Below are 16,678 nucleotides of genomic sequence, written 5' to 3'. Positions count from 1 at the left end.
GTGAGAGTAACAGATTATGCTGGGAAGGAAAAATGAATATGTTGATCCAGGTTTGGGGTCAACCTTTTACAGACAGAAGGAAAGCTAGCAAGTATTTGACAGGCCCAGGAAATCCCCGATTCTTTACCAAGCTGCGTGAGAGTGCATGCTCTTGTTTCAAGAGACCATCTTATGGGACACTAAACGGGGGTTCCTGTGAAGAATCTCTAACAAGCTATTCCTAAACATGCATTTTTGGGGGGAGACATCAACTAGTCCCAAATCTTTTATGACGATTTAGTATGTCCAGCTGCCTAAGGCATACCAAGGTTTGCTGACTGAATGAATCGACACACATCCGGAAACAGCTCTGACAGGTGGTGAGACGAAGTGCAGGAGGGGAGAGGATACTGTTGCAGAGCAGAGGGCAGTCTACCTTCCGCCCTGAAGCTTCAGCTTTTCACAAAGCATGTGCTGCAGCAGGAGCACAGTAGAGCCGGATGAATGGATTCCATGACTGTAAGTAACAGAAACCAGGCGCTATGCTAGCAGAGAGAGAAGGAAATTGGAAGCAATGACCTGTCCAAGTCGTGAGATGAACACTCTCTTGACACGAGCAGGAGTGTGCACGAGAAACCCTCTGGGCAGTAATACGGGCCACACTTAGCAAGAACCTTAGACTGTTTTTCATCTTAAATAATCTTTTAAAAGTTCCTATCCACTAGTCCCACTTTCAGGAATGTAATCTAAGACAATAAATTTATGATTTAAAAGATCTATGTACAAAGATGTTCAATACGTTCATTATATTTTTTAAAACAATGGAAATAACCCAAATATTCAATAGGGAATTACAAAAATAAATTATTCCATCTACTTGGTAGGATATTATGTGGTTAATTTTTTAAAGTTACATTCTCAATGGATATTAATGACATACTATGATCTCAAATTTTGTAAAAAAAAAAAATATGCAGCAGAAAAAAAAAGACTGAAAAGCAACATTCAAATGTAAATAGGGGTACATGTGGCAATAGACTTGTGATTTTATTTGCTTCTTTATTCTTTCCTGTGTTTTCTAAAATTTCTGCAATGAGTACATATTTTTAGATTCAGAATTTTTTTTTTTTTAGGGGCGCCTGGATGGGGCTCAGCCATTAAGCATCTGCCTTCGGCTCAGGTCATGATCCCAGGGTCCTGGGATCGAGCCCCGCGTCTGGCTCCCTGCTCCGCGGGAAGCCTGCTTCTCCCTCTCCCACTCCCCCTGCTTGTGTTCCCTCTCTTGCTGTGTCTCTGTCAAATAAATAAAATCTTTAAAAAAAGAATTTTTTTTTAAAGGGCAACAACCCTTCACTGTAATAAGTTTTCAACTGCTCTATGTACACAAAGGAAAGCGTGTGGTCACTTACCTGCCTTGTGTTCCACACTCGATTTCCGGCAGCTGAGATGCACGTCTCAGGGACGCATGTATGTATACTAACTTATCTGTCATAAAATCTCACCAGACATGTGACTTCTGATACACAATACAGTCCGAGTATCACAAAACACATCACTAAAGTATACTAAAATAAGGTTATTTACTTAAAAATGATACATTGGATGTAATCTATATATAGAACAAAGCAATTAATGGTAAACTTAATAAGGCACCTTTTAAATCAGATGCTGTACAAAATACATTTAGTGTGTTACATATCAAAGATGAATCTATATTTTTGGTGTTTTACAATTGCATAATAAAATTGTTTTTAACCCTTCTTTCAATGTCTATGTACAACTTCCCTAATTAAGCTATAATGATATTTTCATTTTATACAACATATACTACATTTTAGTTTTTAAATGGGCAAGGACAATGGTCACTAAAAGGGCTTAAATAATTCCACTGAAAGCATAGTACAGAGCACGAGCTAAAATTACAATAATATATTTAATCCTTTGCAAAAGCAGTATTCACATACTTTCCTTATGGGATGATCATTACATGTGGCTTTGTATGCTGCTGCCCGAGATTTAATTCAGTTTTTATGAACATGTCAGTTCTCTGCAGTTTTCACTGTGACTCTCATAATAGCACTAAGGCAAGAGAATGAACTGCTACCCTATTTTAACACCTGACCGAAGCAAATAATAAATACTACCCTTTAAACAGTACAAGAGCTATAACAATCTTTTTTAAAAAATCAATTAGTATTTCATTGAGATTATTTTAGATACTTGCAACATTTCCAAACAATGTGTATGCAAAGAAACACAAGTGATTTAATTTATAAAATCTTGCCTGGAATAAATTATTCATTATCAAATTTGATCTTGGGCCAGTTTAAGAGATACAGGATTCTTTAAAAGTTGCGTTACATTTTTTTCTAAACAGAAGAAAAGCATATGAAAGAAAAAGGTACTGAGTATTTTAGAGTGAATAAATAAAAAAACCCGGCCCATTCTAGGAAAACATAATTTTCAAAAACTATAGGCCACTTTCTAAGTTTAGGGACACTTTCAGACATCGGAAATGCAATATAAAATGTTGACTGAAAGATCTTTTGTGAAAACATTTCCAGAGAAACTAGATTCAAATTTTGTACTTCAGAAACTTGTTCAAAAGAAAGCACAGGGAAAGCTCAGAATGAATGCACTGAGGCGGATCCTGGTGTGCCTTTAATTCTGGAGGTATTTACCAGTATAAAGGGAATTCAGTAAAAGGAATTTTCTTTGAGGGCTAACTTCTGTTGTATTCAGGTAGCTTTGGGTTTTTGCTTGTTTTTATGTTTTACTTATTTAAAAGGATGACAGACAGAAGCCACACATTTTTAAAATTTTAAAATTTAAAATTTTTAAAATTTTAAATTTTAAAATTTTAAGTGGGGCCAAATAATGGCTTCTAGGGTTTTACAAATTATTAACTATAAGGTACTATGTAATACTTCCTCAGTCTTAAATATTTCACTTACTGGATGAACTTAGAAATTTAACAGCGAGAGTAAGGAGAAGAAAATAAGTTTCATGCATATTTTTTGGACTTTGGGATTTCAAAATGGCATCATTTGCTTTTTAAAGAACACGCTACCTTAGAAAATATTTTTATTGAACAAGTTGCTAAAGTTAATCCTTGATACTACTCTTAATAGATCTATTTAAAAAAATCAATATAGTGGTCTTGTACTTATATACTATCTGCAGTTGTCTGCTTTCACCCACTATTTCAACATTTCTAAGAATAAGTTTGCCTTTCTTTACATACGTTCTTTGTTAGTAAGACAACAAATAATGTTCAGGATTTACAGTTTAACCAATAAAAGATAAAGCAAGATTAACCTTAGATTAAAATCAGAGCTCAGAAGTGTTCTTAAGTCACAAGGCAACATGGATTACAATCTCTCTCAGTATAGGGGAGGACATTCTGAAAGAACATGTTATTGGGTACTATCAATATGCACATTTACTTATTTTCGTGAACACTTCAAATTTTAATTATGTTAGATGAAAATTACTAAACTTAGTCAAAACTATTAAAGATTTCAAATTTGTTAAGTTTGATATATAAATATGTAAGAGTTTCATCCTTAAATGCCAGTCAGATTTTTGGTAATGGATGGATACATGCTCTGATTCCTCCCCTTTAAAGACTTTTAACTATGTTGTGATGTAATCACATTTATTTTATGTTACATTCAAAGAAAACTATTTCACTTTATGCACCCATGAGTTGTTTACTCAGGATAAGACAGTATTTAAAAGGCATTGGAGAAGTGTAAGTTTAAGTAAATCAGAATTATTCCTTGGGATAACAAGGCATCCATAAAATATGTAGCATTTTATTGAATAACAGCTATATGGTATAGATACAGGTAATGAGTAGATACTGAACTTTTTTGCCTGACTCTTCATTGTCTTCACAAGTTATAGAACAGAAATCATAAAATCAAAAATCTCAAATGATTTAAATGCCCCAAACAGCTGTTGATAAGTTTATATCAGCTCTGAAACAGAAACTTCTAATTGGAGGATCCTTTGATAAAGAAAAATTGAGATGACAGCATCTTAATGAAAGTATATGCCTGAATAACAAAGTCCTAGATTTGATATACTACTTTGAATGCATTAATTCTGACAATTTACAAGTAGTTCTACATTGTAACATTTTTTTCTGATGATCTTTTAATTTTCTTCCCTTAAGAATGGGATATGAGGTACACATGAGAGCTGGTTTCTACAGTATGAATGTATGTACATATATAAAATATGGTTGTAAAGGAGGTGTTTTGCAAATAAAGCATATTACACACAAAATATAAATAACTTCCCTTTTAAAAGTTACTGAGAATAAAGAATATAGAACATGATTATAGGCACTTACATTGCTATCAAATGCAGTAATTAGTAATTCACTTCAATAAGAAGTGTTCTCTTTAGAAGGTTCATGGCATTGGAAGTTCCAACTTTGGATAAGATGCTTTTCATGACAAAAGTAAGAATTACTGAAAAGAAAGAAAGAGAAGGAAGGGGGAAGGGGGGGAGGGGAGAGGAAGGGGAGGGAGGAAAGAAGAAAAAGATGGTGATGAAAGGAAAATAGTCCAAATTTACAGACACTTTAAACTTCTTTTGGCCTTTATATCAACTTTTATGTTAAAAAATAAAGTTGGCAGAGAAGCTATCACTTGCAAGGTAAATAAATGGTTTTTATGTGACTGGAGAATCTTGGTCAGATAATGCATTTTTAAAGCACAAAACCAACAGCCACCAGCATCTTCCTGTGCATTCATAAATCATTTTCTTCTAATTCAAATGGCAACAGAGGAATCCTGGTGTGTGCGTATGTGTGTACACACACATACCAATATCAAAGCCTGACAAACCATCAAACTACTGTATCCCAAACAGATCATAATCCATAGGCTGTTTACAAAGGTGGAATACAAATAGATTAATTTTCCTCAGGTAGAAGGCAAAAGTGTGTATTTCTCCATCTCTGCTGAATTCATTTATCTTCTTAAGGCTTTCACAGAAAGCACCATTTTATGAATAGGGAATTCAGTACCCAGAGTTTGACTGGAGACTTATTAATAATCAGGATTGAAGTCTTGATGCAGTTCATAAAAACCCAATAAAAAAAAAAAGGCATCAAAAACCACATTTAAAATAAAGCTGTCCATATATAAAGAACAAAGTGTTTAGAAGTTCCCAGCTTGTTATTCTACAGAGTACTGAAAGGTTTAGTATTAGCAGCCTGTGAAGGTGTAGTGAGGAGAGAGTCTGAGAACCAAGTCAGCATCCGTATTCTACTCTAACTCCACCCGCTCCTTGGGTGAAAACAGTTCTTGCAGTCTAGAATTGCTCCTCATGACTGTTTCACTGTCAAATCTTTACATCCTGGGATTCAACCATCTTGGCAAGTGTCTTCTTGATTCTCAGAGCTGTAAGTCTGGAGGCTGGATTGTGGGCCCAGCATTCTGACATGAGCTTCAGAACTGCTCGTAGACACTGAAAAGTAAAGAGAATATAGTGAGCACATAAAGATCTTTGACGACACTTACCAATCACTTCCTCAGGGGATGGAGCTCCACTTACTTCATCACTGTTCCATCGATTGGACACAATTGGCCGCAAACGCTTCACACACACAACCTCACGCATATCTTCGTATGATGGATCATTGGGCACCATATTGTAATATGGCAACTGGTACTCTTCTACTATCCCTGTAGGGAGTGAGAAAACACAGTGGGCACAAAAATGGCTGGACAAAATATATCAACCTACTCAGCACCTCTTACTGAACTATGGGACCTACATAAAGAAGAGAATTATAGAGTGAATGATTCACTTTTAATAGTAAATGTGTTTTCTTCTCTTTTTCTATGCCTAAATATTTCCTCTACCTCCATCAGGGTCCCCATCATACCTGTGGACATACCTATATCCCTTAAGAAAAGGTGAAGCGCTCATTTACCTTCAATTTTTATTTATTTATTTTGCGTGTGCGCATGCGTGTGCGCGCGAGAGAGCAAGCAAGCCGAGGAGGGGCAGAGGGAGAGGGAGAATCTTAAGCAGGCTCCATGCTCAGCATGGAGCCAGATGTGGGGCTTGATCTTCCAACCTTGAGATCATGACCTGAGCTGAAACCAAGAGCCGGTCACTTACCCGACTGAGCCACCCAGGTGCCCCTTCGATTTTTAATTTGATTACTTATATACATAATTGTTCTTATTAACGAATGTGGCTTTTGTTTTTTGTTTTGTCTTATTTCGTTCTGCAGTAGAAAGACAACATGATATGCAGAAAAAAGTTAACACAGCAGGCTGGAGACTGCTATCCTTTGAAAAGGCCTGCTTGCAGGGTTGGCGCTGGGCCGGTATCTGGGAACTTGCTGGGTTAACAATTCCCTACACACTCATATAAAACTTTCCCTAAATGATAAGTGTCACTCACTATGTGCCTAGACTATTTGTACAAACAGTATGGTTTATGCTGAACACCTGCTCTCTTTCTAGGAGTTTGGAATTCTGGTACATGCTAGGTGGAGGGTGCCCATGTGACCAGCCTCCAAAAATATCTTTGGCTACTAGGTCTCTAATGAACTTTCCTAGATGACAATATTTCACATGTTGTCATAACTCACTGCCGGAGGACTTAAGCACATCCTGTGTGACTCCACTGGGAGAGGACTTCTGGAAGCCTGTGCCTGATTTCCTGAACTTTGCTCCATGCACTGTTTCCCTTGGCTGATTTTATCTGTATCCTTGCACTGTAATAAATCTTAGCTGTGAGGACAACTATATGCTGAATCCTGTGTGTCCTTGTAGTGAAATCAAAGAACCTGGGAGTGGCCTTGGGAATCCCTGACATATACGACATCTAAATTATATAAATGAAGCTGTTACTTTTTTTGAATAATGAGGATACAAACATAACCGGAAACCCACTACCTAAAGTCTTACCTCCTGTGATACAACGACGAGCCATTTCCCAAATGATCAGGCCAAAGCTATAGATGTCGGCCATTATGTAGGGCTGGAAATGGCTTTTATTCAAACTCTCATCCAGCACTTCCGGAGCCATGTAGCGTTTGGTACCCACCCTGGTGTTTAAGGGTACGTCAACTTCATTCGTGTCGCTGAAACAGAAGACAGTGTTCAGATTGAGGGCCAGGAACAAAATAGTTTATCTTGTATTTGTGTCTCATTTTGTAAGTCAGACTCTTCCCTCCATGTGTACACACACACACACGCACACGCACACACACACAACACATAAATATATAAAAAAATAAAATTAAAAAAAAAAATCGATCTAACCTACTAATCTTATATCAACATTCCCTTAACAGAATTCCTTGTGACTGGGTAAGATTTTAAAATTTAGCATTTCCCAGATTTTAGAAAAGTAATATTTACCCTTTAAATACATGTTACATATTACACACAACCCCAGCAGGGTCCGGGGCGGCACTCAATCAGAATCATTACTGTCTGCAGTGAAAAGCTAAGTATGAATATTCATATTATCCTGGATAAAGACAATAAACACCTCACATTAGTTCAAGTTTCGTCACCAAACAAGTTTAGTGCCTCTCTAAGAAAAAGGACAGTACTGAATATAAGAAAGAGCAGTAGATAATTATGTCCCAGAACAAGCGAATGTAAAAATAAGCTGAGAGGAATCAATGCTTTTACTGTTCTCGCGTGATAAACTCAGCGTTTGTGACACAGGATTACATTTTCTTTTTGGGTCCAACCAACTTAGTTCTATTGTGAGTAATGTTTACATAATCATATTGACAATCAGTAATAAATGATGTTTATTGGTTTTTCAATTTTGGGACTAAATTTTAGAGTTGGAAGACATAAATACTTTTGCTATTTAGGCCCCCAATTCTGGCAGGTTCTGGAAACTACTCTGAAGCCAAGATTAATATAACGTATTTTAGATTTTCTTAAACAGTACCTGATGAGTATGTGAGCCAATAAACACCACAATGATAAAGAACAAAAGGATCAGAACACTGTAACAACTAGGGAAGAAGATTTAAATTTTAACATTTGCTTTATTATGGACTAGTACTTTTATTTTATAACCTGAAAATGAATTCTGAAATGTAAATTGGCTGCTATATCCCAGAGTTGTAACAATATTAAAACAGTTTCAGTGGTTTCCTAAAATTCTGATAATGCTGTTTAAAAAATATCGACAATTTCAAGTGGTGATGGAGAAATGGCATACTTCTCTGTTTATGGGAGTGTAAACTGACGAACGCTTCCTAAAGGAAGAGCTTGCAATTATACTATACTTTAATAGGCACATACTCTGTTTAGCCCCTTCTCTAGGAATCCACCACGAACAAATACTTAAGCAGTCAAGGATATTATATATGGGTAAGACACAATTAAAGCATTTTTTAAACAATAAAGTAGAGATAACTTGAATGCCCATCAGTTGGGTCATAGATGAAATAAATTATAGTACATCCACATAATGGAAAACTGCATCAACAGTTAAAAAGAATGAAGCAAATCTACATAAATTGCAATTGAATGATGTCTAAGACAATAAAAGCAGGAAATCAGGAACTATGTAGAGTAGGTTGTAATTTTTGTAAAAACAAAACAGAAAAACCCAGAAAAACAAAACACCAAGACATAAAAATCCCAACTATTTATTTATATAACCAGATAAGCCCAAATACATGTTTGCAATTCCACTATCTTGAATCCAAATAGGCAAATATCTTTTGGAGGTTACAATGATTTCAAAACACAGGCAAAGAACCGCTTACCTATTGAATTTAACAGCAAGGCCCAGGTCAGCAATACAGCAACTTCCATTTCTCTTAATGAGGATGTTTTTGCTCTTTAGGTCTCGATGAGCAATCGCAGGCTTTCCTTGGGTGCCATAGATTTCTGTGTGGAGATGGCACAGACCACAGGCAGCTGAATAAGCCAGCCTGAGCAGGGCTCTGGTGTCTAGGGTAGCGCATTTCAGGAAATCATAGAGAGATCCGTTTTCATGGTAATCAGTAATCAAATAGAGCTGAGTCCAGGAACCCGTACCTTTAATGTCTGCCGCGATGAAACCTGTTCATTAATGGGTTTAAAGGGTTAGTTATCAGAAATGGGTAGGAAGAATGATGAATGCTCATTTAGGATACTGAGAATAACTCTGGCATCTTGTACAGATAATAAAAATTTAATTTGCCTAGCAAAATCTCTTGAATGTGTACCATTCTTTCCTGCCATTTTCACAGATAACTCTACATTTCTGCAATATATTTAAAATAATCTTAATGATAATCATGAAAATGACAATCATATGACTAAGAAAAAGATCACATATCAGAAAATAACCTGGGGAAATGCTATCCATCTCCATGATTCTCTAAGCATGAAGAACTATAAGAAGAAGGAATGTGGAAAAGCTCTCAATTTCAAATTGAAAAGTGGACACATTAAAATAATAAAGTTAAAATATTCAACCACAAGTTTGCTCCTAAGCCAGCTCCCGTTTGCCCATCAAGCCTCAGCACACCTGCCTATCTATCTGGCTCACTGATAAGCAGGGCCATGATACCGGCCTCCTTTCTTTCTTTTTCTTGTCCCTTTCCCTTCAGAAGAAGGTCAGTGAGTGCTGGGTTGAATACTGCGCACCCCCCACTCCATGCCAATTCACGTCCACTTGGTACCGGTATATGTGACCTTATTTGGAATAGGGTCTTTGTAGATATAACCAAGTTCAGAGAAGGTCAATACTAGATTCAAGTGGGCCCTGATTCAATGACCAGTATCCTTACAAGAGGGGAATGTGGACATACAGGGGAGAAGGCCATGTGACAACAGAGAGCAAGAGTGCTATCTCCAAGCCAAGAAGTGCCAAAAATTGCCGGCAGTCACCAGAAGCTGGGAGGAGGTAAGGAAGGGGCCTCTCCCAGAGCCTTCAGAGAGCATGGCCCTGCCGACACCCTCCTTTTAAACTTATGGCTTCCACAACTCCGGGAAAATAAATTTCTGTTGTTTTAAGCCACCCAGTTTGTGGTAATTTGTTGTGACAGCCCTTAGGAAACTAACAGTTAAGTGTCTGGAATACTTGTGGCAATGTGCTATGCACTCTCTAAATTAAAGGGTAGGGAAATAGTAGCTGAAAAGTCAGGAAAGCTAGAGGAGTTTCTGCACCCTACCAATCAGATCATACATAAATTATTTTTCTATTTTGTAAATGAAGGTGGGGCGGTTCGGTTTATAAAAGGCAAAAGGCACATTTAGTTAAAGTTACACTAGAAAATTGCTTAAATTACCTTTAAAAAACTTGGGCTGTGTTACTATATGAGTAAGTCCAATAAACTAGCACTACTTCGAATTTGAAACTCCCTATTGTTTTCCTAGTTGGATAGTAAATAAAGTGGTTGGTGGGCATTCAGGATTGTTTTGTAATTAAACTGTGTATTCTCGTGGGTTTCCTTTAGCCAGACGCACATAATGGAATTCACGTATGTTTTCAAAGCCCGTGTGGCAGGTTTCCACTGCACCCCACTAACCCTGTCAGAATATGGAATCGGCCGAAACCAAACGTGTACCCACCAAGTATGTTTTCATGGCGCATCAGCACAGTTTGATAGATTTCCGTTTCTCGAAACCAGCTAGCTTCTTCAGTGGTAAAAAACACTTTGACTGCCACCTTTTCACCACGCCATTTACCCATCCACACTTCTCCGTACCGGCCTTTACCGACTTGCCGAACCATCTGAATCTGTTTGGCAATAGTTCGCTGAACCTTCACGATAAAAGCAGAATGTTTGTGGAGTTCTTGATGAAAAGAACCGGCTAAGACTGAGAAAGTGGCCCAATAGCCTGTCCCATCGAAAAGGATGGGATGTACAACCAACCCACCCCAATGGTGGAATTTATAAAGGATTTAAAAAAAGATGAAACAACGTACAATATACATTGTGAAATCGCACACTAACGGGTTAGTTGACGTGATAGATTGTTTGCAGAAATGGCCAACATAATTCTGCTCCCAGTCCCAGTCCACACCCTTGGGTAGTCTCCTGTGCAGACTCTGGGCGTGGCCACAGGATTTGCTTTTGGCAATGGAACAACAGCAGATGTGATGCAAGTAGAGACTTGAAAAGTGTTTGTGCTCCGGGGCTTGCCCTTCCTTGCTGTTCTGGAGAACTCTATGAGGGGTGAAAAAACTCTGGGAGCCCCTGGCCATGTCCGTGAACTATATCATCTAGCTCTCTAGCTGAGCAGGTCCAGAAAAGGTACTGCCCAGCAGACCCACAGAATCATGAGAGATAATAAATGTTTGTTGCTTCAAGCCACTAAGTTTAGGGATGCTTTATTATGCAGCAAAATCTAAATGTTAGTTACAAATCTTCCACTCAAGTCATTAAGATTCTACATTACATAATCTGGCCCCTGCCTGACTCTCCAGCCTCATCATTTGCTCTCATGACCCACCTCTTATTCCCCTTACTTCAGCTTTTAGAATTCATTCCTGCATATTCCTGTCTCAGAGTCTTTTTGCATGTGCAGTTCCCTTTACTTAAGAGGGTCGTTTCTCTGTGAAACAGCTTCATAGCACACGTATACCTCTCAGCTGCTGCACTTATCACAATTACAATTTTATTATTATTTATATATGGATTTGTTTGAATTCTATTCCTTCCTACTCACAGAATATAGGGGTTTGTTTAGGGGAACACTTGAAATATAGGTAAGTGCTTTCATTAATTTTTGTTGACTCAAAGATGCACATTAATTGCTACCTTTCATTTTCAGAAGCACTAGTGGCCATTCTAAATTAAAAAGAACCCTAAGGTCCAGGTTGGAAATGCAGTTAAAATGAATTAGATTTTGTGCATACCTAAACTGACTTACTTTATGTATCAGTTATTTCAGAATCCTTTTGTAATTTTTAAAGAAGTCAGGATTACTGAGGTATAAGTTACATACAACAAAATCCACTCTTTTTGAGAACTGTCTGACGAGTGTATACAGTCATATAACCACCACCACAATTAAGATAGAGAACATTTCCATCACCCAAGAAAGTTCCCTCTTGCCTCTTTAAAGTCAATCCCCTCCCCACCCACCCCCAGGCCCTGGCATCACTGATCTGTTTTCTTTTCATACAGTTTTATCTTTTCTAGAATATCACATAAGTGAAAACATACAATATGTAGTCTTTTGTGTCTAGCTTCTTGCGCTTAGCATAAAACACTTCAAAATTCATCTATACTGTTGTTGCCTGTATCAGTAGTTCCTTTTTTATTGATGAGGAATGTTCCACTGTATGAATGTACCACGATTTGTTTATCCATTTACCAAATGATGGACTTTTGGGTTGTTGACAATTTATGTCTTACGAATAAAGCTGCTGTGAACGTTCACATTTGGGTCTTTGTGTGGGCATGTCTGCAGATCTCTTTGGTAAATACTTAGTGGAAGAACTGCTTCACCGTATAGAAAGTACATGCTTAACCTTTTCAGTCAACTGTCAATCCACTTCCCAAAGTGCCTGAAATGTTTTCATTTCAATCAGCAATGTATGAGATTTCTAGCTGATCTATACTCTTTTCCGCACTTAATATTCTCGGTCTTAGTCATGCTAGTGGATGTGCCGTATCTCACTTTAATGTTTAACTTGCAGTTCCCTGCCTTTTCTTGTGCTTATCTGCTGCAATTCCTTTCTCTTCTTTTGGGAAGTAGCTGTTCAAATCTTTTGTCCATTTTAAAAAATGGGGTTGTCTTATTACTGAATTGTAGACATTCTTTATATATTCCGCAACACAAATTCTTTCAGATCTGTGTTGCCAGTTTGTGACTTATTTTTTCCTTTGCTTAAGCTAAGTGTCTTCTGAATAGGAAAAGTTTCAAATTTGGGGGTGCCTGGGTGGCTCAGTCGTTAAGCCTCTGCCTTCGGCTCAGGTCATGATCCCAGGGTCCTGGGATCGAGCCCCGTATCAGGCTCCCTGCTCTGCGGGAAGCCTGCTTCTCCCTCTCCCACTCCCCCTGCTTGTGTTCCCTCTCTCGCTGTGTCTGTCAAATGAATAAATAAAATGTTTAAAAAAAAAAAAGTTTCAAATTTTAAAAAAGCCTAATTTATCATTTTAAAAAATGATTCATGCTTTTTGTGTCCTAAGAAACCTTGCTTAACCCAAGGTCACAATGACTTTCTAAAACATTTTCTTTTAAAGGTTTTTTAGACTTTAAATTTTACATTTTACATTTAGGTCTATGGTCCATTTCAAGGTAATTTCATATTTGGAGATAACGGTCAAGATACACATTTTGGGAAACGGATGCTCAGTCTTCCCTGCACCATTTGTGGAACAGACCGTCTTCTCCCCACCGAATTACTCTGGCACCCAAATCAAGTGACATTTGTGTCCATTTCTATGCCCTCTATGCTTTTCCACTGACACACATATTTATCCCTATCCTTAGGGACCACACTAAGCTGATTACTGTAGCTTTACGGTAGGTCCAGAAAGCAGGCAGTGAATCCTTTGCTCTTTTTCAAAAGTGTTTTGGCTCTTCTAGGTCCTTTGCATTTCCATATAAATGTTAGATCAGTTTATCAATTTCTATAAACGTTTGCTCTGATTTTGGATTGAATGGAACTATAAGTCAACTTAGGATAACTGAAATTTTAATACTGAGTCTATTGAGTCAAAAACAGGATATACATCTCCCCTTATTTAGGGCTCTGTTAATTTCTCGTGGCAGTGTTTTCTAATTTTCAGTGCACAGGTCTTATATAAATTTTGTTAAGCTTATTCTAAAATATTTGATGTTTTTTGAAGCTATTTTAAATGGTACTGCTTTTAACATTTTAATTCCTAACTGCTCATTGCCAGTGTACCTACATTCAATGATTTCTGTACAGTGACCTTATATTTTACAACCCTGATAAACTCACTGGCTGGCTGTTATAGCTTTATGGTATCATCCTTAAAATTTTTCTTTGTAGATAATCATGTTGTCTGCACATGAAGACAGTTTTACTTTAACCTTTCCAATTCAATTACAGAATTATTTAATTCAATAAATTAAAAAATTAGAGATCAATGTACTTTAAACAAATGCAATTAAACAATTAAAAATATGTCTGGATATCTAGTATTTATTAATTTGAAATAGTTATACTTCTCTCAACTAATGAATTTAATCTTAGGTGCAAGGAATTTATATCTGACTCCTCTTCAAGTTGGCTGTTAAAAGCAAAACTTGTGAGCTAACTCTAGCCCTTATATAGAACTTCATGATCACATTTTCTTTCCTAACTTTGCTTGTGGCTCTATCTTACTGCCTATTCTATTCTTCTTGTCTCACAGTTCTTACTTTTAACTGATTTCTTCTTGCATGACTGCAGCCATCTTTCTAAATAAGAAGGAAGAAAAAAATGTGTCTAGTAATGTTCCCTAATCTGTAACAATTACGCTGCCTACCATCATATAAGGACACAATCTGTACCAATAAACCACTCATGTCTATATCACGTTTGATCTTACCAATAAAGGTAGTCCGGATCCACTACCAGAGCTCTGTGACTGGTCAATGAGGTCTTTTAATGATTCTCCGACTGGAATAAATGCTTCATCTTGTTCCAAATCACGATTATAACGACGTCTGCTTGAGATGCTCTTGCAATAATGTCTTTTAAAAAAGCAGAAAATAACCTACATTAAAATTCCCAAACTACAAATACAAAGTTCTAGGGTAAGAAAAATCTTGAGGCTGTCGACACCATCATCCTTCCTTCAGATAGAATCACATCCAAATTAGTCTTACGGGATAATATCTCCTCTGTTAATGTCTAGGAATGGAGTTTATCAGGTAGAGTTCTATGTACATGTTAAAATGGAAAGATGTCCACAGTGCATTGGCTAGTGAAAAAAAACAGCACGCAGAAGTGTGTTCCTAGCTATACAATTTTTAAAAATTATATATATCTACATATGTCTAAAAAGATCAGAAGAGATATATAACAAGTTGTAAATAGTAGTTATTTCGGGGCATGTTGGAGTACCCACCTTCTACTTTACATAAGCATTCCCGTTTGAATTTGTCAGTATTTTGAATTTTGTTGTATCAAAATGAACAATGAATATAGTTCCATTTTAAAAAAGGGAAAAGGAGCTGATGCAAAGAAATCAAACAAGTTCTCTGAACTCATTCTGACAGTTTTTTGGTTTTTTTTTAAAGATTTTATTTATTTGACAGAGAGAGATAGTGAGAAAGGGAACACAAGCAAGGGGAGTGGGAGAGGGATAAGCAGACTCCCCGCCAAGCAGAGAGCCCGATGTGGGGCTCGGTCCCAGGACCCCAGGACCATGACCTGAGACGAAGGCAGACGTCTAACAACTGAGCCACCCAGGCGCCCTCATTCTGACAGTTTTGAAGGTTCTTTTTACAGTTTCAAATTATGAAATACTTCAAACATACAGGAAAGTAAGAGATTTAACTGCCACCCATGTGTAGACCATTAACTGAATAAATATTAACATATTTATTTTAAAGACAAAACATTAGAAATATTTGAAGCTCCTGCCATCTCTCCCTGATAATTCCATTTCCTTCCTTTACTCCTCAGAAACAAACACTATCCTGAAAGGTGGTATGTCCTTCTGATTTGAATATATTCATAAACAACACTGTTTCTCTGGATACAAAGTGACTCGAATGGCATATGCTGTATTACTACTTGATATCTTGCTTAAAAAAAAAAAAAACAACGTCCTTGTGTGTTATGTATTTATCCATGCTGACACCTGTTTAAAAACAACAGCTCATCTTTATTGATGCCGAGTGTGTCATGCATTGTTCTAGGACTCACTTCCTCTTCACAAAACTCCTAAGAGGTGAATGCTATTGCGAAACCATGGCCCAGAGGTTCATCATTTGTCCCAAGTCAGACACCACCAAGTGGCAAAGCTGGGATCCAAACCCAGAGGCCTGGGCCTGGGAGCCAGTCTCAGTCACTACTATTCTGCCAAGGAAACGATTTAAATGGTACCTTGGGTTCTTGTTAGGAATTTACCACAATTTACTCTGACAGTCATATCTGTTAATTCCAAAAGTTTGTTAATACAAATAGTAACGCAAAAAATATTTTTGTGCCAGTCTCTTGTGCAGGAGTATAAGAATTTCTCAAAGGTACACACACTTTCAATTTTAGTGATATCACTTAATTGCTCTCCAAAGTGGAATAATATATAAAGTATAATAATAATAATAATATGCTATGAAATATTTATATATGATACTTTATAATACTATTTTAATATTTTATATAATATAATTATATTACTATAATTATAATATAAATATAAAACATATAATACAATATTTTATATTATACTATTATAGTATATAGTATATACTATACTATACTATTACTATTTATATTATACTACACTATACTATATATTATACTATACTATATATTACACTATATATAATACTATTACAATATTTTATAATGTATTATAAAGTATAATATCACAATGTGCATTTCCCCATGTTCCAAGTTTGCACTAGAATATGCACATTTTTATGCTGTTACCAACCTGATGGGTATGAACGGACTCATTTTCCCCTGACTGCTAAGAAAGTTCGTATTTTTTCCTATGGTTCATTTTCTTCTGTGAACTGCTCCTCATATTTTTTTGCCTATTCTGTAAAGTGCCTATTCATGC

The 16,678-nt window shown here is 36.7% G+C and overlaps 1 protein-coding gene across 4 annotated transcripts in view; it reads right to left on the bottom strand.

Annotated features, from left to right (window-relative positions):
- Positions 1 to 1,540: 1,540 nt before the first annotated feature.
- BMPR1A (bone morphogenetic protein receptor type 1A) overlaps positions 1,541 to 16,678 on the bottom strand; it is a 139,390-nt gene continuing 124,252 nt past the window's right edge. For 3 of the 4 annotated variants that reach the window (XM_032423975.1, XM_032423973.1, XM_032423974.1), the window contains exons 8-13: positions 14,492 to 14,636; positions 10,551 to 10,743; positions 8,756 to 9,053; positions 6,921 to 7,096; positions 5,517 to 5,681; positions 1,541 to 4,460 (exon numbers count right to left, since the gene is read on the bottom strand). In XM_032423975.1, coding sequence (XP_032279866.1) covers positions 4,360 to 4,460; positions 5,517 to 5,681; positions 6,921 to 7,096; positions 8,756 to 9,053; positions 10,551 to 10,743; positions 14,492 to 14,636 — 1,078 coding nt within the window. In that variant the 3' untranslated portion in view covers positions 1,541 to 4,359. Of the gene's footprint in view, positions 5,464 to 5,516; positions 5,682 to 6,920; positions 7,097 to 8,755; positions 9,054 to 10,550; positions 10,744 to 14,491; positions 14,637 to 16,678 lie in introns of all 4 variants that reach the window. The other variant, XM_032423977.1, reaches the window with a different exon arrangement.

Source organism: Phoca vitulina, unplaced genomic scaffold (genome assembly GCF_004348235.1).
Source record: "Phoca vitulina isolate PV1807 unplaced genomic scaffold, GSC_HSeal_1.0 scaffold29, whole genome shotgun sequence".
NCBI classification, from domain to species: Eukaryota; Metazoa; Chordata; class Mammalia; order Carnivora; family Phocidae; genus Phoca; species Phoca vitulina.
Note: the sequence above shows the minus strand (reverse complement) of the source record. Positions and strands in the feature narration are given on the sequence as shown.